This window comes from Plectropomus leopardus, chromosome 21 (assembly GCF_008729295.1).
Source record: "Plectropomus leopardus isolate mb chromosome 21, YSFRI_Pleo_2.0, whole genome shotgun sequence".
In the NCBI taxonomy this organism is placed as follows: Eukaryota; Metazoa; Chordata; class Actinopteri; order Perciformes; family Serranidae; genus Plectropomus; species Plectropomus leopardus.
The window spans coordinates 12534891-12556277 of NC_056483.1; the positions used below are offsets into that span (position 1 = coordinate 12534891).

The window sequence follows — 21387 nt, forward strand, 5'->3', positions numbered from 1 at the left end:
ATAATCTGATATTTGGTTAGGCTTTTTAAGCATCAGTTTACAAACATTTTGTGTAAATTCTTATCTTTTTGAAATTTACTGAACACCTGACATGGAATACACAAATAAAGAAAGGCTATAGAGCTTGGAAATTTCAACGGACCAACATTTTAATGGTGACTTTGACGCTACAACAGCTGGAACATTTTGTATCAAATGATAAATAGCAATATGCAGTGCGGTTTGGACATGGTGCTCGGGCAAGTGCCTACAACCTCTGGAACAGCTCAGAAACCTTCAGGCGTTCAGAAGGCCCTCAGTCCTCGCTCTCTCCTGGGCTTCGGATGTCGTCAATCTTAAGGATCATCTTGACGACCTGTGTAGCCAGCAAGATCTGCTGCTTCTTTCCGATCAGGGTCTCCACCACATGTTGCTGCTTCATGTCTATGTTGGAGGAAAACAAAAAAGCCAATCAATATCATGATGTCTTGTTTTGACATTAAAATGCAATGTTACTATCGTCTGACGTTGCTTCCTTACCGTTGGTGTTGTTGTGCAGACAGTCGATGCCGAGGAAGGGGTTGGCCTCTTTGACCTGTTTGGCTCTGACCTCTGCCATGGTCTGGATTGGGTTTAGCCCACTGTTCTCAGCCAGCGCCATGGGGATGACCTCCAGAGCATCAGCAAACGACCTCATGGCATATTGCTCCAATGATGGGCACTAACAGGGAGAGGAGCAGAAATAAAGACTATCACAGCAAGAGAAACAGCATCTTAATGGTGGACTGAAGAAAAAAAAAGCAGTAGAAACATATTTAAGTCTAAATACATACCATATTCAATTTATCTAAATTTTGAAAGTATCTGCATTTTTATTTTAGTGCATCTCACCTTATCTGCAGCCTGGTTGACGGCCAGAGCACATGCGATCTCTGAAGCTCCTCCTCCATACACAACACGGTTGTCTCTGACCAGATTGCGAATTACACACAGAGCATCATGGAGAGCACGCTTTGCCTCTTCGATGATCTAATGAGATAGATGAAATAAAAATGTGAGCCAAAAGGGGCAGATTAACATTTATTTATATGTCAATGGGACTTAAGAGTAAAAGTCCCATATGTGCTTACCATTTTGTTGCCTCCGCGAATGAAAATAGTGACGGCCCTGGTGTTTTTGCACTCCTGGATCACCAACATGCGATCCTTTGTAGTGCCGAAGGAGATCTCCTTCACCAAACCAGCGGTGCCAAGCTTCTCTGGTGTCAGCTCAGAGAACCGTGGCACGATGCGGCCTCCTGTGGCGATGGCGATCAGCTGCAGAGAAAACAATAGACACCGACATTTTAAAACAAACAGTTAAGTACCTTACACCCTGTGCTCATCAACACCACACAGCCATAAAATGTAAATACCTGATTGATGAACACAGATTTAAAAAAAAAACCAAAACATTAAAGAGTACTAAAACATGGTAAACAACTCTAACCTCAATCTCAGGCCCTCCGACCCAGCGCACTGCTGGCAGCTCGTTCTGCAGCAGAAGGTGGTTGGCTTCATCATCAAAGCCCCATTGGCAGATGGCCAAGTTAGCACCATTGCTTTTGACCTAAAAGAGAAATACAAGTTTAAATTTTAAGACTAAACGCGCCAATGTAGATGTTTAGAATTCAGTTCTAGTACCCGAGATGCTGCAGCACTAACCTGTTGGATCATCTCCTCAAACTTATCTTTTTCATATTTCTGGAGAGCTTTGTAGTCCTCCACTGAGGTCACATCCAACTTATGCTTGGTCTTGGGCTTAGGGGGCTCAAATGGGCAGGTAAGGATAGCAATTTTTGCATCTTTCAGAACCTGTGGGTGACAAAGAACAATTGATGTCAGCATCTTTATCTTATACGGGCTCAGAAAAAATGTAAATGCTATATAGAACCTGTAGTGTTTGGCTGCAGCACTATAAAGCAAATGACTCAGGAAAAAAAACTGACTTCTTATAGACATCAACAAACAATACTTAAATTATCAAAAAATGTTAAAACTGGGATATTTAGTCATAAAAATGGATGTCAGACATGCATATTTAATTTGTCCTTAAGACATCTGGATATCGCTGATGACATCATCTGACAGTGATATTCCCCTTGTTTGTACCTTGGGCATCTGAGGGTGGCTGAACTCCTTGTCAACTATGACTCCCTTGATGAGCTGCGTGTCCTCCAGCTTGCCTCCTACTTTGCCCTCCATCTTGATGAGCTCGAAGTCCACGTCCTTCCTCTCCATGTCTGCTACGGTGAGGATGGCCTCCACCGCAATCTCTGCCATCTGTCTGTGACACCGGTTGATACTGAAAGACAACAGTACAACTTTAACAATAAAATCATTTCTATATATCGATTTCTTGCAATGAAGGATATATATGTTTAAGAATTTAGCTTATGAGTAAAAATATGATTTAATCATTTTCTGCTTTACATCTAAAGTACCAAATACTCAAAAGGCCACAAGGGAATGTACACTCAGTTGCCAGCGTAGATACGTTCATTTAGCGAAGTCTAATGCAGTCTAAAACAACAGTTTTGCAATAAACCTTCCATTCATAAAGGTTGAAATGTTCAGATTTCATCAAAACTGTCAATCTGATGTGCTGATTTAACTGTGTGATCATACTGGAGTCTCTATTTTATGCTGCTGTTGAACTGTATTGCATTATACTATGGAGGTGTTTCTAATTTTGGTCTACCCCATCTGTACTTTCAACACACAGGTTTCAACAACACTATTGTGTATACAAAACTCACATTTTGGATCCCAGTGTTGTCATGGCGGTTTCAATGAGGGGTTCTGTGTTGTTGGGATCGCAGGGTAAGGTTTCAGCAATTTTATCAAGCTGCTCGATGGCAATTCGTGCAGCCTGGTCATAACCGTCAGAGATCCTGATGGGGTGGATTCCTCGGTCCAGCAGCTGCTCAGCCTGCTCAAGCAGAGCGCCAGCCAGCACTAAAGAGAAAGACAAAAATACAGTGAGACAATACCACTAACAATAGCTGGACTATGCTTGAAAGATATCAGGTTGTCTTGATCAGAGCTGCAATTGGTTAAATGACGTCAAATATGCTATGTGCATATGATTTAGCAAATTTGTAATTAAAACTGTCCAGTTCAATGAAGCTCCAGGATGCTTCAAGGTTTCAGTGCATCTATGATAAAGCTGACGTAATGCATTGAGACCGAGATGGCGTAAATGGAAACTCATGAATACACCATTTTTTATTTGGCATCACACCACTGAAGTGGGGTTGCAGTGGTATACAATGAAAACCAAATGTAGCTTGATAACATTGCCAGTTATCAAACTGTATACATTTACTTTCCAACGATATTGGAAAACATATATTTGGACGCAAAAATCTCACCTCCTTATTGCCTCGACTATCTGTCAAAATTCTTACACATACTTTAATTTAAAAAAATGTTTCTATATCAGTTACAATAAAGTGTTTGTTTTAACAAAACAACCTTGTCATTTGTTTAAATAACATTATAACCGATTATTATAAAAATAATTTTGTAATACCATGAAATAATTATATTTTCTGAGATGGTTATTGTACTGTGAAAATCTCACCACTGCAACTCTACGCTGAGGACATGCTAGAATAAAGTCATACAAAACCCAGCAGCTTTTAGAGGTGAAAGAGGACCCAATCATTTTGGTTATTGTCTCCCTTTCAGTCACTTCTTTCTGGGGCAACATGATACTTTTATGATAACCTAAAATCTAATCCTCTGTGAGATTAGAACAATAAGACCAGCACAATACCAAGCCAAACTATATAAAACCCCAATTTACTGCCACCAACCTAAACATCTCATCTTCCTTTACATACCAACAACTCCAGTGGTTCCATCTCCAATCTCATCATCCTGAGACTTTGAGAGCTCCACCATGAGTTTAGCAATCTGGTGGTCCACATCCATCATGCTAAGAATAGTGGCTCCATCATTGGTGACTGTAACCTCCCCATCCCTGTCAACCATCATCTTGTCAAGACCTGGAAACAAAAATGGAGAAAAAAATAGAGGGAGGAACACCAAATTTACATAGTGAAAATTAATTTCAGCGTTTAAGCACTCATCCAACCCTCTATAAAGTCAGATGTGACTGCAATGCATTGGTTTATACTCACCATTAGGTCCCAGAGATGTCTTGAGCGTTGACGCAACTGCCATGCCTGCCATAATATGAGACTGCAAAACGCGAACACAATTTCATGTCAGCTCACAAATTTAAATCGAACTAATAACTTATCTCTATCCCGAAGACAGATTGAAGTTGCCATCCACGAGAAACAGCTGAAACATCAATATTGAAATGATGTGCATCGATAAGGACCATTTGGGCACAGCCCTATATAGCAACACCCACCGACTGAACGCCTTTACAGAAAGCACATGGGCCTCTATGCTAGCATGACTAGCTAATCCTTTGGATAATGCCATTCTGCTGCTATCGCACCAACAGCTCGACTTGCCAGTAAAGCATATGGTTATAAACAGTAACATTGTATATCAACACATATTGTGTTGTCTTAACGTATCCCACCCTAATCAAGTAATAGCAAAGTAGCGACATGCTAACTAACATGCCACACTTGCGCCCCGTTAGCTAGCCCATTGTACCTTCAGTGCGTCAATGCCCGATAACCGTGACTTCTTGTCCTGGTCTTTAATGATGATGAAAGGCCTTCCATATTCATCAAAAGCCAGTGTCCCCAACGCGGACATGTTGACTGGAGGATCGGGACACTTAGTAAGTGTTCAACGGTTAAAATAGGGAGTTTTTACAATGGAAAACTGGAGTGTGGCCGAGCTGCGAGCCGCACGGGTCTGCCGGCGACTTCTGGAAGGATCCACGGGCGGGGAGGGCGGAACCAAGTAGCCTCAAGTGTGTTTATTTACACATTAAACACCAGTTTATATATAACGACAAAACATATTAACAGGAAAAAATATATTATTCCGAAAGACAATTAAAAGCATCGCTGACAGATTTTTTTGAAGATTAGATCAGAGAAGCTCTTTTTTTGCAACGTGGTTTCTTCCAATCACGTTCAAAACATCTGATCTCGCGTGAATTCCAGGCATGCTAAAATTCAAGAAGGACTGAGTTGAGTGGACTAGAAAAGGTAGAAAACATATTTTCCTACAACTTCACACAACCTTTCTAGTTCCTTATAAATACATTTTAGTATCTGAATTTAATTTTAAAAAAGGATACGTTTATCTTGAGTAGACTCCATCCGGGGAACAGATGTTGTCACAGGGTTTTCCCTCCGTGTGCCAGTGGTGGCAGTTAAAAGCTGTTAGCTGCTAATTTACAACGTTAGCTAACACATTGGTTTTGATTTAGCGCTAGCTATAAAAAGATAAATAAAATGCTCGAATACACGTGAACTTGGGTAGTGTTACGTTAAAAACTGACGCAACGTCCGGCTACTTTATGGTGGTGTTAAGGGTTGTTGTTTTTCTCAGCATTCCGAAGGTTCGTCTTTTGCAGCTGTCAAAATTAGCAGTGTGTAGGTAAGATATGGTAACAGTTACCCATTTAAACTCAGCTGGACCACTGAGTATTTGATTTGTAATCACCTCAGTAGTAGTGGTGTTAATGTAGTCCAGCTCTGAGTTGTTTACATATTGGTGTATCTTAAATGACAATGTTTGTTAACGTTTTTTCGTGAGTAGTGGTAGAGACTTAGAGATCACAAGGGATTACAAACACCTGGCTGCATTTCGATTAGCACGAATGCTAATTTGACTTATAGCAACAAGTTAATTATGATGGCTGTTCAGTAGGATGGGGTCAGCCTTTATCCCCCCTTCATGTCAAAATATAAGCTGTAAGAAGCAATTGTGAAATAAGTATATGACGATAGTATTTGTGATATTTTACCAACATGTCATTAGACATATGGCTGAATTCCATTTAGCTGCTTTAGTTTCAGGGTCCTGGTCCTATGCATACAGTTAACTGGGATACATGAACTTGTCATCTTAATGTTAATATCACCTGTGCTTTTCCTGCTATGACAAGTCAAACCAGTAAAACTGCTTTTAAGAAATGTAATTAAGGCATATCTAAGTCTCAATCATCAATCAGTCATCAATTATTTGTCACATGGAAATAATACATGCAAGTGAAATGGGATCCCATCAACTCCTTTAACTTATGCACTGTGATTTAGTACTTTTGTGTTCTCTTTCATCTTTGACTTTATAGTTGTCCATGATTCTGGATGATTCTGGTAATCCATGGTTTCTGGTTGTGGAGTAATTTAACCCTTCACACATACTGACCTCAGTCTACAAAGCATGTTGTATTTCTGTATTCTCTAGCATGCCCTGTGAAGCAAAGCCTCGTTTTGTGGTACTCTACGGGTCTCAGAAGGGCCAAGCTGAGTCCCTCGCAGAGGGAATAGCTGAGACGGCAGAAGAGCATGGACTGGTTGCTGAGCTCAGTTGCTTGAATCAGAATGAGAAGGTAGTTTTGCACTTTATAACACAATAACACATCAGTAATAACATTGTGAATGTTATTTTGCTAGATTTTGTGAATATTAATGCAATGAGTTTTCACCTTGATTAGTGGAAACACTACTCGCTTATTAATCATATAACTGGTTCCAGTACAATTTGGAGAAGGAGAATGCCCCAGTGGTCTTTATTGTGTCTACTACTGGAGATGGGGAACCACCAGACAATGCCCTCCAATTTGTAAAGCGCATCAAGAACAAGACTCTCTCCGCTGACCACTATAAACACCTTTGCTATGCACTTTTAGGTAAATTCTATGATGAAGGTCTGAGGTAGCTTTTTTATGCAGCCCATCTGTCGGTATGGGGAACTTGATATGCAAAACATATTGTCTGTAAATCATAACAATGCAGAGCACTGCACAGTGTTTACTTTCTGAGCAGTTGCTGGCTTGAGAAATCTTCATCTGTTTTTCTCTGACTGCTCCAGCTTTAGGAGACACAAATTATGCAAATTTCTGCAACTGCGGGAAGACGATTGAGCGTCGTCTACAGGAACTTGGAGCCAAACAATTCTATGCGACGGGATATGCAGATGATGGTGTAGGGTAAGTTTTGCAGTTTAGACATTCAGCTTTTGGCATTTGGCCTTTAAGCTTCCTATTCTCTCTTTGTCTTTATTTATTACACTGCTTTGTATAATTTTGTAAACTTTGTTCTCTCCAGGCTGGAGTTGGTTGTGGACCCTTGGATTGAAGGACTGTGGAAAGCAATCAAAGAAGCCTTATCAAAAATGGCTTCCGATAGGACTGGTTACTTGAAAGGAGAAGCAGGGGATTCACCAAAGGAAACTCCCGATTCATCCATACCAGATGTTCAACTAAACCTCTTGAGCATAACTGACCACCAGAGCTGCGAGTCGACCAGAGCATCTGTTGAAACGGTCCCCAAATTTGCAACTTCCGTTTCATCTTCTGCTACACAAACTGCTGTTTCTGATCTCAGGCCAGCTTTTCCTACAGGGAGCCCAGGTTTGGCATCCAAGTCTCATGGTACTGCCAGTGTTCCTACATCAGCACAGGAGACACAGATTGGGGACGCTGGAGTTCCCCATGTTGCGTTGGCAGCTTCACTGACACGCTCCTTGACGCCACTGTCTGAGTCCTCTCTTAATGTTCCTGCTCTGCCTCCTCCCTACCTCGATGTCTCTCTGCAGGAGGTGGACGCTGTTGAACAGGTGAGGAATAATGGTGCTGATAAAAGCAGTATTTGCGCCATATTTCACCCTTCATCTCAATGTTTTCTTTCAGAGTGTTGGACCGTTAAACAAAGAGTCTCTCCATGAGGTACCCATATCCAGGGCTGTTCAGCTGAGCAGAGGAGATTCAGTAAAGACAGCCCTTCTGTTAGAGCTGGATATCTCCGTAAGCTTATTATTATATTTGAAAACCCTCTAAAACTGTGTTATAAATGTAAATTTTGATTGCATTTCGGACTTTCGATGCTTCTTTTTCATTCTTAGGCTTACCCGATGATGACCCATCAGCCCGGGGATTCGTTTGATGTGTTCTGCCCAAACAGGGACACTGAGGTGGAGGACCTGCTCCACAGATTGGGCCTTCATGACCAGAGGAACCGCCGAGTGCAGGTTTCTCTGTGCAAAGACACTAAGAAAAAAGGTAAGGTGTGCCTGCCCAAAGATTTTTAACATGCACTCAGTGTACTCCTGAAAAGAATGTTGTAACAAAGCATTGGAATTGCAAAACATTACACAGCACTCATGTTCGGATTTTCCAAAAGATTCTTGTGTTTGTTGGCTTAATATCAGACCAAATTTTCATCTAATTATACTCCTTTTCCATCTTAGTCTGACATTGCTTCCATTGTAACCAATTTTCACTGGGGAAGGGAATTTGATTTCACTAGAGATCAACATATCTGCCTGAATCTCATATCATTTTAAGTCCACATTGATGCATAGCTACGTCAACGTGCTAGTTTTGCCGAAGTTTTGAGAATGGAGCGGAGCAAAGTAAAAACAAGCTATGATGACTGGTGATATTAAGAAGATATGTTGATATAGAACAGCCTCCATAGCAGCATCTATCTTATGTATTGCACTTTACATTGTTGTATTAACCCTCATTGGTTGTGGCGTACAGCTTGATAATGCTTGATAGTGGCATTAGTCCCACTTGTGGTGCTAATTGCCTAATTGTTGCTCTTTGGATTGATTGCTTTTTTAATCGAGAAACCGTTGTTACATGTCATGATGCCAGACGAATCATTCAACTCTATGGAGTGGGTGTATTCAAATGTCTGCACAGAGGCAATATGTTTGTGACATTTATATCTATGATAATTGCCAAATGTTTTCTCCTCCCTGATTTATAGGTGCCCAGGTGCCATCCTACATTTCCCAGAACATTTCTCTGCTGTACCTGCTCACATGGTGTCTGGAGATCAGAAGTGTTCCTAAGAAGGTACTGAATGTGCAGACATTGCCCCACAGCTTCTTACTCTGTAATTTGCTTTTACCAAGCTGCTTTCTGATGTGACACACTGAGACAGTATCAGCAGAATAAGTGGAATACCAGCATAATAAGTGGAAAGACATTTTTTAAGCGTCATGTTTTCTCTGGCTAGAGCACACTGCTTTTATTGGTGTTGTCAAAGCTTGGAGAAAAGTATATTATATTTTAGGAAGAGGTGCAATTATATTTGACACAGATGTCCCTGTTTATTTTAGGATGATTAAGGTTACTGAACAGGCATATGCATACTCAAATAGTCTTTGTCAGGACAGGGTGTGGGCTGATAAGATTTGCATGGGTTCATAATGTGCTTTGAAAAGCTCAGGCATGACTGAATTTACTATAAGCGTACGTCCCAGGCTTAAATATTGATTAATTGTACCTGGTCCTCTGTGGTGAATTAGATTAAATGAACACTTCACCCATAAAATGACTACTTGTATATCAATTACTCATGCCTTGTTACCTTGAATTTGTGAAGAAAACTTTGTTTTTCAAACGTAACTCCATGAAAAACAGCCATTATGTTGATTTATTGATTGATTAAGGACCAAAAACATCCATTATCAAACTCACAAAACTTGGGCAGTAAAATTCCAGGTCGCATTTATCCAGTCGTATGCTCAGTACTTCCCAAATACATGCATTTTTGCAAAAACCTCACTAATTAAAACTGACCTGAAAAGTGACTTATTTGTAAGACTTGATAAATGAGACTTGGATCAAACTGCATGAGTTGTATGAGTTTGTAAACAGATGTTTTGATATAGTTTTGCTGCTTTTAAAGGCAGTCCCCAATAACTCAATAAATCAGTAAACCAATTTGCAGTTTTCCACGGAGGCATTCGAGAAAAGGCTTTCTTCACAAATCCAATGTAGTACAGCATGACTTATTTACAAATGGTCATTTTGTGGGTGAAATATTCCCTTAACAGCTGATGTGAGGAAATGTCAAATGTCCACAATGTTGAGCTTTGGTAGAGCCTAAACATTAGCAGGTGACCTGCATGACTTCCACCTGGTTGTGTGACATTTCCAAAATTATTTGAAATACTGTCACTATAGTGTCAGTCGCTAACTTGTGTAACTGCCAGTACTCCTTGTCTAATTCCCATTTCTCAAGTTATTTACACCCGTATTCTGATATTTACTGCATAAGGGTTAGGGTTCATTATTTAAGAAAAAACATTATAGTCTAAAGAAATTGAAAAACATTCATTTCCCTCTAACATGAGCTGCAACAGTAGTTTACTGCTCTGTGTAAACAGCACACTGAAAGATGAAATAAAAGGGGACTATTTGTAAATAATGTCAAATATGGCAAATATCCAATGGCTTCTTTATGAATATAGCATTTTAAGTATTGCTCAGCAGGAAGCACCGTTGAAAGCATAAAATAACACAGCACTTATGACACAGTATATGAACTTATAGCACACTGCATAAAAGGGTTTTTTTTAAACAACATGTTTTTATTTTTAAGCCCAAAACAAGAAATGATATTCCTTGGTCGGTATGACACATTAAGAGACGTTGGGAACATTAATCCTGATTTCTGCAGTGTTTTTTATTAGAGAAGCTTAATTTAACTGTCCCAATCAAATTGATAATGTGTCATAAAGACATCTTAATGGTAATAGCTACCATCGGTTCAGTTCCCTGCTGTATATAAGACATGTGCACAGACTCATTTTATCCTCTGTGTTATAAAATTCCTGCAGAGAAATTGTCTCGGGTCAAGCTGTTGTCTACAGACTTACAAGGCTGTAAGAGTTTTATTTTACAATACCTGTCTGTGTAACCCAAGCAGTTAATCTGCTTTACTAAAGCAGTTATAGAACCTATAAGTTTTATACTTCATGATTTTTAGGATAGTTAAAGATAATTACCTCAGCCTCTTGGTAAGTCCAATTCCATATAATATTTATAACTGCATCAAATACAGAAAGATATACCTGGCATGTCATGGCTTGCCATTTCTACTGAGACTAATTTGAATTTTACTGCTGAAGCTATTCAGACACTGTATCAGATGCACAGTTTTTGGACACAAGTCAAATAATGGTAAAGTGCTGCCTTTACAGGACAGATTGGAAGATGGGGATAATATTTTTTTCAGTGCAACAAATGTAACTAATCTCTCCATACATGCACTCTTAAACTAATGAATCACCAGAATTAAACAATACACTTATGCATGACAAATATTCAGAAGTTACTGTAGTGATTACTGTATCAGAGTAATTTATGGTTGCGGAATAAACTAAAATCACTCCAAAAAGTTGCATTTTAATATTTATTAATGATCCACTTTAATCCTGTAATTTGCATTAGAGCGAACAAACAGATTAACAATCAGTGATGAAATACCAGTTTAACAGCAGAATGTCTTCTGCAAATTTAACAAGAAATTGGTTGCATTAATTGATTTTGATGGATTTGTTTTAAGGATTAAAGAATGCCTCCTTGCTTTGCTAATTTCTGAGTTGCTTTAAGAGCTTTTAAAAACCAAAGGATCGTTTTGTGAGGGCCAAAAGTGCATTGCAAATGATGAAATGGCTGTATTCCACAACTGGGCTGGTGTCAAGGTTTAACTGGTGTTGAGGGAGAATTATTAAATGTATATCACGTAGGTGCAAGGCTATCGAAAAACTGCATATATAAAGAAAAACGTAACGCCTGCATACTTACTCCTTGCTGCAAAAGTCTGGTAGATTCACATGGATTTAAGATTTCTTCTGTTTGCTCTTACTTAATACAATAGAATTTTGGAATGAAGGTGATGTAGACTGATGTATGTGCTGATTATTCATAGAAAGATAGTTTTTTTTTTAAATCTTACACGTTTTCTGGAATTCTTTCAAAATATCTCCTTTCATCTTGTTGTTATATTAGAGTCAAAGGATTTTTTTTCTACAGAGGGATTTTTGAACATCTCTTTTTATCCCTCCATGAATACGAAAATACTGTCAACAGACATGAGAATATCAATTTTCGCCATGTTTTTAGGATTAAGATGTAATATAAATCAGGCTATGAATGATATATGAATAAACCTCCCTGTAAAAACCTTCAGAATATAGATATGAATAAAAGTGGAAAGTTGTATGTAAGTGCAACTGAAGTTGAGATTTTTGGCTCAGAGTATGAGAGAGGAGGTAATGTATATATACTAAAATTCCATACATTTTAGACAAAACATGAGACGCTGGGTTAAAAATGTAATTAATATATATTACCATGAAATCTACCCCTGTTAATTTCTTACATTAAGACATTTTTTTTGTATTACACATTTTCTCAAATTTCTGTTTAAATATGCAAATGAGACATTATCTATGAAAATATGCACCATTTGCATAAAACTTCCAGAACAAACATCCGAATTAAAATAAATATCTATTTTGGGATGTTTTCTTTCCAGAAGAAGACATTTTATTGAAGCAAAATTGCCTAAAATATTAACCAGTGCTTAAGAAGAAACTGTTTTCACCTCTAGTGTCTCACCTTATGATATCAGTTTGATCATTTGTAGAATGGCAGTTGTGTAACTGTTTTCCTGATGTATTTTTTTCTATGTATTTTATTGAATTGTTATTGTCAGTTGTTTTACCACCCTGAATGGTTTAGACAGTTCAGCACACCATATTGATGTTCATTGTGTATAAATACAGGTGTGGTCTCAAATATTTTGGTCTTATGAAGATCCAAGTTGGATCGGATTGGGTTGAAACATTTTTATGATTTTTTTTTTAAAAGGAGTATGTGTGGAGGCGCTACTATTTTCTTCTTTTCATCAAGGTTCGCCTCCACAGTTTTCATTTACCTTGAAAACTAGCAAAGACTTTCATTTTATATGGTTTGCTTGCAATGTGGCATTGAGGTCTTTCCTACTACAGTGTTAGAAATGTATCAAGTGCCTCTTCTTTTCACAGTTATGAATGGAAACCTAAGGCAGAAAAACAGCAAGAAATCAGGACTATTGCTGCTGACGGAGGTGCAGAGCAGCTTTTAGTGACTTAACATCTGATTTCTGTGTCTCTGTCAGGCATTCCTCCGAGCGCTGGTGGAGCATACGGGGGACAGCGTGCAGAGGAGGAGACTGCAGGAGCTCTGCAGTAAACAAGGCGCTGCAGACTACAACCTGTATGTGAGAGACCCGAGCCTCAGCGTCTTGGAGCTTCTCACAGCCTTCACTTCCTGCTTGCCTCCTCTCAGCCTCCTAATAGGTCAGAGCACCTGCTGTTATCTATCTCAGTCAGTCAGTCAGTCAGTCAAAAGGTCCGAAGTTCTCTGAGATCATAATAATCATAGTTATTGGGTAGAAATCATCCTCGCTATGTGTATTACATAACAGGCTATGTGTAAACCACTCTGAATTACAAAATCAGATCAAACAATACCTTATTTTTTATGTTTTATTTGACTTTCTCTTCACGTTCCATAGCAAATAGATGCATTTTATGCATAAGAGCTTTTCAGTGACTAATGAAAAAATGACTAATATATTGGCAAATTCACCTTGATTTTTTTTCCACCTTGTTTGTTTTTCTTTCTTTAAAAAATATTATAATAGATGCTGGTTTAATTAAATGCAGACTTTCATGTTGCCTGAAGCAAATGGGGAATTACTGTGATTGACATGAGACTGGGATTTAGACTGCTCCTGAACAAAAATGTACAAGTATTTTTCAGTTGAGCAGCTTTATCTATATGATTTTTTTCATCCAGTAGGGGTCACTGTAGTCCCAGTAAAGTGAGCTTCGTGAGCCAAGTCTTTAGGCTGCTTTTGTGAGAGCATTTAATTATACTGAATGGTCAGACCGTGTACATCAGAGGGCTCCCCAAAGGATCAACACTCATTTCCTTGTCTCATTTTTAAGTCCGTGTAGCTCCAATATGGTTTTTGTGTCGCAGTTTCTGTGGATATAATGGCAGTGTTATAGCTGCAAGTCAAGAGATATTTTCTCAGTTTATATAGAATTTCCCTCTGTGCTAATAATATTGATCATTTTTTGCTTCTGCCTGCCATCCATACGTTCTCTCCTCTGACCCTTTGAGCCAACAGTTGGTGGAAAACTAACATTTTCTCCCAGCTCATTAAGATATTTGGCTGGTCATTCGGTATAGATCTAATAAACGTTGACTGAAACTTACCAGACAGTGAAATTAGTTGGCTTCAGCTTTACATACAAGTTGAGTTGTCCTCTAAAACAGCTGTGTCACAGCTCTTGGCCTTCCCCAATGTCAGTTATTTTTGGCCTACTTGCCAACCACAGCACCTTTTTTTGGTTGTGAACTGATGCAGAAATTGGGAATCAGGCCGATCGTGCCCTCGTGAAAAATGTGGTGCTAGAGGGCCTTCGGGGCAACAGCTGTTATTCGAGGGACAGGGGGGCGTTTACTGTTGAGCCACTGAGCTTTGCAAGGACACAAACGCACAGGGGTCAGTTTGGATCAGAGGTTAATGGTCAACTCTGACTCAGGATGTCGCTGGTAAAGCACACTGCTGCATTTTTGCGCTGTTCTTGGTTCATTACCCCGAGCGAAGAGGAGGTGTTTGCTGATCAGAGTTTATGCTGTTATACACTAACAATAAATAATGAGGTAGGATGTATCTAAGCCCAGATGTCTTTGGCCAAGTACAGGCTGGGTGTAAAAGTAAATGCTGGATATAAATTGAGAAAGATACCTGCTTCCCAGAGTCAGCGCTCTTGTTATATGGTCCATTGTTTCACATAGTGTGTCAGATGAAAACTTTGGGGTCATTGCCCCAGGGAGCTGAATACTGTCCATGAGCATCTTTTTCAATTTACTTTACTGCAGGGCTCAAATAAATTGTACCATAGTGCAGTTTTATTCTTTTTTTTTTCTTTAGCTTGATTGTGACTTGTGGAGGAAAGTAAAGTTAAGTGAAAATATCTGTATCTCAAAAGTCAACCCCCCCCCCCCTTTGCTCCAGAAAAGCTTGAAATTTAAAATGAAGTTTTCTGGTCACAGCGAACGCACCGCATATCACATATATTCCCACTTTATTCATTCACGACATAATGAAATGCCAGGGAAAACCTTTAAATGCTTTTGGAAAACCATGAGCTTGCAGGTCTTTTTCTCAGAAGTAACTTGAAATTAGCATTTGTAGGCTATTTAAAAAAAAAGAAGAAATCTTCCCAGGGAGAATTCTTCGTAATGCTTTAATGCTAACAACCTCCCTAATTTCATCTGCAGCCAAAGAAACTATCCATATATCTTAAGAAGTATAACTTTTATGTTCAGCCACATTGCTATATCACCCCCCCCCCTCCAAAAAGGGTACCTCTGCATATAAATTCCAGCGCAGAGAGACTTTTGAGATGGAATAGATTATATTGTTGTGCAGTATGATCGATGATACCCCAGAAAATGATCATTTCTGAAAACATAGCGGGGACCCTGGGACTGTATTCTTTGGAACACAGACCTTTTTTTGGAATACATATTCTAAGATGTATCCTAGAGCCACTCACTGCAACACCAAAAAAGCAGCTTTGCACCCAGAGGTTTTAAAAGTGATATATCCTTTATATCTACCAGCAGTATCATCACGGTGCAGTGATGTGAGATGATGGATTGATTGTCCTCTGTTTCGGACATGTGCTGTCACTCTGTGATAGAAAGGCAGCAACTCGAGCGCCGTGCAGCTGCAGAGGATTGTGTTAACGTACATGATACACCGTTTGATGGAGAGGTGTGTGTTTCCATCAGGTGCTGATGGAAAGGATTGCAGGATATGTTGTATGTGATGATTTGTCCAAATAGATATTGTCCTTCAGGGGGGTTGACTTTCTGATCTTTCTTTTTGAGAAATGTTGAAAACAAGAATTATGTTTTTTTACTCACACTGATGCAACTTAGCCTTAATTATTTTAAAAAAAGATCTAAAAGCATATTGATTATAACAAAGCAAGGCCTGCCTATTGTGCTGGGTCACTAATATATCAAGATCAAGTCTTAACATTTCTTCTTTTCCAGAATAAAAGCCCCCTTCACTAAAGTTTTAATTTATCTGACATCATATCAGACATAGGGCTGACCTGGCGCAATATCTGATTTTCAATGTAATTTTGTGGCCAAAAGAGTTCATGACAACAATATTTGATGTGATATTTATAGAAAATTTGAAAAAAAGAGGATTCACTCAAATCAAATTTGAGTGTGGAAAGAGAGTCTGAAGGCCATAACTGTACAAAATATTACAAAAAGAGCAATTACACTTAATAGATAGTGAAAAGGGACCAGATGGTGTTGGGGCAGGGAGACTAAACGAGAACTGGAAGAAGTGGAAATGATTCAAGACGAACTGGGTTATTTACATAATATTATCTGTATATTATTAACACAAATTCATATTTTATTTTTAAATAATTCCTTCAGTTTCAATACTAATATACTTAAATGTTATGGTTATCGTCAAAACCAGTATACAGCGACAGCCCTAATTAAACATCAAACATAAAAAAAAGACAACTTCAGGTATACAAAATGAAAACATGCGTTAGAAAATTATGTGTTCTTCTGTATTCTTATTAATATCTAGTATCCTGACAAAGGACTTTTTCTAAGTAGCTGCTAACTTAAAGGTGTACTTTGTCGTTTACTGTTTGCAGACAAGCTCGCCACCAAAATTGAAAGAAAAAGCCAACCCCAAATTCAAGTTTGTTTAAAGTTTTACTTCACTTTATTTGATTTTTTGCCGGTACTGTTTCTGTTGGATCCCTGTTGCTTTTGGTCTGACACCTGGTCGCGACCTTTATGTATAGCCCTGACCTCACCTGAGCAGTATAAGGATACAAGCCCAACATCCTGAAATAAGAATAATGAGAAAATGAGAAGAATAATTTACAGCCACACACTTCTAGTGGGTCATAAGTGATAATTGAGAGGGATTACTTTTTTGTAATTCTATACATCAAATTCTTTTAGGAAAATCCTGCACAGCATGTTTTATAAATGAACCGAAAGCAAAGAAGATTAAACTAATTTTCTGTACCATTAACATGACACATTGAACAAATCTTTCTGGCGAACATATGGTCTAGTTTCAATAATATAACTCAACTGGCCACACATAGCTCTTTGTATTTAGATAAACCATAAACAATATCATTTTCTGCATCATATTCATACCGTATCATCTTACAGGAATGCATTTTTGGTTTAGTCCGTACGTCATTAGCCTTACAAAGACCTTGAGCCTGTTGTTTTTTTCTGGTAGTATCTGAAGGAATCTAGATGGATGTTTAGTACAAGGCTGCTGTTTCGTCCAGTATTTTTGTTCAAAACCCTTCTTTCAAACTTTTAAGTGCTTCATGCATCACCATTCTAAAAAAAAAAAGAAAAAGAAACAGCTCAAAGAGATGAAATGGATGTCAAAGTGCGGAGCTGTCTCGCTAACACCCTGAGCTGTTTAGATGTCAGAGAGATCCAGAAAGAGAGGAGAGAGCAGATTTCGTCCAGCTGTTTGTCTTTCCAAGCAATTTAGTAGAAAAATGTGTTATTGTAAGGCCTCAGCTGGTACATATGGAGCAGCTTTACTTTTCCAAGTTTTTCTATCACAGAGATGCAAATTAAGTATAAGAGATTACATGGCAAGCACATCACGCAACTCTCCATCACGATTTTGCCCACATGTAGTGGTCGGTGGCGGGCGTAGAATAGTGATTGGCAAAACTTGGTGCCACCGGCTGAAAAGTTGCCTTGAAAGTTTTCCCGATTTCTCCGACACATTCTCACGTTTGCAATGCACACTACATATTACCCAAAAGAGGGCACCTTCATGGCTGGCATTGAAATAAGGTCTGCATAAGCAATCTGTTTCCTACTGGCTCCACATCTGGACACTTGGGATTCCATAACCCTGAGTTTGTAATTTCATAAATATAGAAGTGTGTCCTAGAAACAAGCTTGTAACCTGGGTGGGGGTTACTGTGGATAGATTGGTCGGTAGGGCGTCTCAACGGAGCGAGGTGACTTTCACTTATTTTGTCTGCTCTCTGTCATGGGTGTCTGTCTGTGTAACAAAATCTTAGCGATACAGTGGGGTGATTGACAGTTGTGCTTGCCTTTCAGAGCATTTGCCGAAACTGCAGCCAAGGCCTTATTCAGCAGCCAGGTAAGGTGACAGAAAAATCTGAATGGATGTTTTGTGCTGCATGAAACTGTGCACAGATGTGCTCCTATAGCATCATTTGTTTGGAATAACAAGTATCCATGAGGATGTCTGTGTGTTACTCTCACCACATGATTGTGGAGACCTCCCAATTTTCTACTAGTGTTTCCTAGCTGCACAATAACACATGATACATTGTACAAAGACACTGACAGTTCTGCAAGAACTGAATACTTGGATTATGTTTCTGTATAAATTAAAACATCTTCCTAATTTTAGAGTTAAACAGTCAAAGCATAAAGCTGACCACTTTTCCAGTGATTCTAAGCAGTGTTTAGATATTGAAACGTTTGCATCAAGCACTGAATTGAATAGACAGACTCTCCTTTTCTATCTTTTTGTAATGCTGATGATATTTAAATGATGGCATGCTAAGAGAATAATTGATTGATCTTGTTTATTTGACAATGGATCTCTTTTATCATTTGCGCAACTGCAACAGAAATATGAACTGCCCTCTTTTCATTTGTTTAGATATTTCTAAATACCCCTGATTAATTCTATTTATACTGGTGAAGATGGAAATAATGTCTCTGAAACTCAAATTGGATTTAAAATCATCATTAAAGACTGGATTTTTTTTTTTTGTCAAAATACATGAAATGATCTGCATTGGATGTGTTATACCACAGAGAATAAGCATAAGATTAATGGTGTCACTTTTGTGTTAGCTTTTTGAGGAGAAAAGAGATAGTTTTAGGCATATATTTGTTGTGGTAACCCTATAAACTCAGTTTGTTTATTGGGTACCAGACAGTCACATAAGAAAACATAGTGATCTCTCACTATTGGCAGCTTAGAAATGCACTGCTTTCTACTGGAGATCTTCTATTTTGTTGTGCCTAACTTCAAAATTATGGGGCATTTGATAGGGTTTATCAAAACAAGGAAACCTTAATGAAAACTTTTTTAGCCATTAAAATGTTTTTTGAGAAGTATTAGTTGTGTTTGTATGTCCCTTTGCCAGAACTTGAATATTGTAGTCCATGTTGTGTGCGCTTTTATAAAATGCCTGGGGGTAAAAGGAAAGGAGTGCGCTGTAAATACTGTATAGCCTTTAGCAAGTTGAGCTTAGTTTAAATAGGCCCAAGTGTTCCTCCTTTTTGCCTCACTTAGCCAGTCATTGATTTGTTCTTCCTGTTAAGATAGTACCCATTAGGTTTACTTTAAAGCTCATGTTGAACAGCAACATCTAACGCAATGTCAAAACTTCTCCGCTTCTCTCATTAGTCCCTCACTTAGCTGCTCGTGTGCGTGTGTATGTGTGTGTGTGCGTGTGTGTGTGTGTGCGTGCGTGCAAGCGTGCAGAGACAGGAACAGACAAGAGAGATGGTGGCTGTAGTTTATCAGATGGTGCAGAGACATTAGAGGCCTGCATTATTGATGCTGTGGTCAATAGAGGTCTCCAGTGGCCCGCAGGAACTGGAGAGTGAGAGATGAGAGAGCGTGAGAGTTCTTCAGCCGACAGTGAATACTGGAAGGAGAGGAGGGAGCGGCAGTTTTATTGAAGCAAGTCAGACAGGAAGTTATTTTTTCTCACTCCCTTTCCATTTTTTTTAGTCTAAAATGAAGCAGACGTCATATTGTTATTCCCAACAAGGGGTAATATTATACTAGAAGGTGCTTCTATAGTTGCCAGGGGTAACATGGAGAGATTGCAGAGTGGCTAAACTAAAAAACTGAAATCACTGTTCAATTTAAAAATATATATCTACAAGTGTTTGCATTATTTGATTTGATTTATTAATTTAGAACCATAAACAGAGAAAAGATTTTTACAAACAAGCAGACAAAAGGTAATATTTACAGACAATGAAAAACATAGAGCAAAAGAAAATGGTCAAACACATGATAACTTTGTTCATGCATTTGAAAAGGAGCGAGAGGAAGCACAAACTTATTTAATCCCACCCTTTCTCCATAAGTCATTAAATTTTAAATAACAGCTTCATTTTTAATTTATACCTATACTCTAATTAACTAAACATATATGCATATACCCACATACCCAAAATCAAATATCAACAATTTTACATTATTATCTACAGAAAAAAAGAGGAAGCTAAACTAGGTAAAAATAAATATTAAGTAGCCAAATAAATAAACAGTAACCCCCGTAAACACCTGGTGATTGCAATGAACTTTTGTAGTTGTTTCCCCAAACTTAAGGGAGGTAAATAAGCAAATAGGACAATGATGATAAATACAAATAGGATTTCAAATTGGTGTATGTTAATTTGTAGTAGTACAAATGCAAGCTTGAACAAACTATAAACAAAATCAAACAAATATTCCATAAATGTCATTTTCCCATTTCCTTTAGTGCTATTAATCAATCTAAATTATTTTTGTATGAGTTTCCAAATGTTGGAAATATCGACCGTAGAGATGTCTGCCGTCTCCATGTATGCTGGAACAAGATGACACTTGGCTGCTGGTGCTCATAGTGCTAAAAAATATACTTTTTCCAGAAATCATGACCTAGTTACCCAAGATAATCCACAGACCAGGAAGCGTACATCTACTTGTGGATGAGAGGCTCATGCTTGTAATGGTGCAAGATGTAAACATTAAAGTCTGGGTAAAGTGATAATTAAAATGTGTTCTGAGTTTGTCACATCACAGAAAAATGTGTTATTAAACACCTGACCAAATTTGAATGACCAAAAAATTGCCAAGTATGTAAAAGAAGGTCTCAAAATCATGAAAAAATGCACAGTATTCTCTGACCTGAAACGCTGGGGGCCTGTCCACTGGAGGAGTGGAGGCCACGCCCAATCACAGGACTATGCTAATGACGCTTCTCATTTTTATACTGCTACATTGTCAGGGGATGGTTGTAGGCCCGCCCAAAAAATCTTATAACAGGAAAATGGTGAAAAACATTCAACCGTCTAACTCCACAATTCAGTGCTATATAGTCATATAAGGGTCTTTGTAACATGTTTTCAACAATCAGTTTCCAACGTTTAGAATGTGTTTTGAACAAATGTCTGAATTCACTTTATACAGACTTTAATGCCGACCTCCTTGGCTAAGCTGAAACCTTAGTTAGCTCTGTGGTTCTAGGTGAGCTAGCAGTATATCTATACTTTCTTCTGCGTACTGATGCGATGACAGGTGTACTTCAGAAGGAA

At 38.5% G+C, this 21387-nt stretch overlaps 2 protein-coding genes across 3 annotated transcripts in view; one reads left to right on the forward strand and one right to left on the reverse strand.

The window, feature by feature from the left end:
- Positions 1-131: 131 nt before the first annotated feature.
- On the reverse strand, positions 132-4863 carry cct5 (chaperonin containing TCP1, subunit 5 (epsilon)). The gene is made up of 11 exons (XM_042510096.1): positions 4659-4863; positions 4166-4226; positions 3866-4030; positions 2777-2975; positions 2130-2322; positions 1683-1832; positions 1468-1587; positions 1110-1295; positions 871-1008; positions 520-700; positions 132-423 (listed from the first exon to the last, which is right to left on the reverse strand). The coding sequence occupies exons 1-11, from the start codon at positions 4761-4763 to the stop codon at positions 296-298; spliced, it is 1626 nt and encodes a 541-aa protein (XP_042366030.1). The 5' UTR covers positions 4764-4863; the 3' UTR covers positions 132-295.
- A 212-nt stretch (positions 4864-5075) lies between these two features.
- Positions 5076-21387, forward strand: part of mtrr (5-methyltetrahydrofolate-homocysteine methyltransferase reductase) — a 31268-nt gene continuing 14956 nt past the window's right edge. The window contains exons 1-10 of one of the 2 annotated variants that reach the window (XM_042510095.1): positions 5076-5164; positions 6372-6516; positions 6663-6816; positions 6999-7116; positions 7235-7745; positions 7819-7932; positions 8031-8187; positions 8903-8991; positions 13091-13271; positions 18151-18193. In XM_042510095.1, coding sequence (XP_042366029.1) covers positions 6373-6516; positions 6663-6816; positions 6999-7116; positions 7235-7745; positions 7819-7932; positions 8031-8187; positions 8903-8991; positions 13091-13271; positions 18151-18193 — 1511 coding nt within the window. In that variant the 5' untranslated portion in view covers positions 5076-5164; position 6372. Of the gene's footprint in view, positions 5165-5358; positions 5559-6371; positions 6517-6662; positions 6817-6998; positions 7117-7234; positions 7746-7818; positions 7933-8030; positions 8188-8902; positions 8992-13090; positions 13272-18150; positions 18194-21387 lie in introns of those variants that run through there. The other variant, XM_042510094.1, reaches the window with a different exon arrangement.

Coding starts and splice junctions, on each gene's coding strand:
- cct5 (XM_042510096.1), bottom strand. CDS start 4,763: ATGTCCGCGTTGGGGACACTGGCTTTTGATGAATATGGAAGGCCTTTC. Junction 2,323..2,776: donor ACAACACTGGGATCCAAAAT/GTGAGTTTTGTA, acceptor GTTGTCTTTCAG/TATCAACCGGTGTCACAGAC. Junction 1,009..1,109: donor TTCGCGGAGGCAACAAAATG/GTAAGCACATAT, acceptor CTATCTCATTAG/ATCATCGAAGAGGCAAAGCG.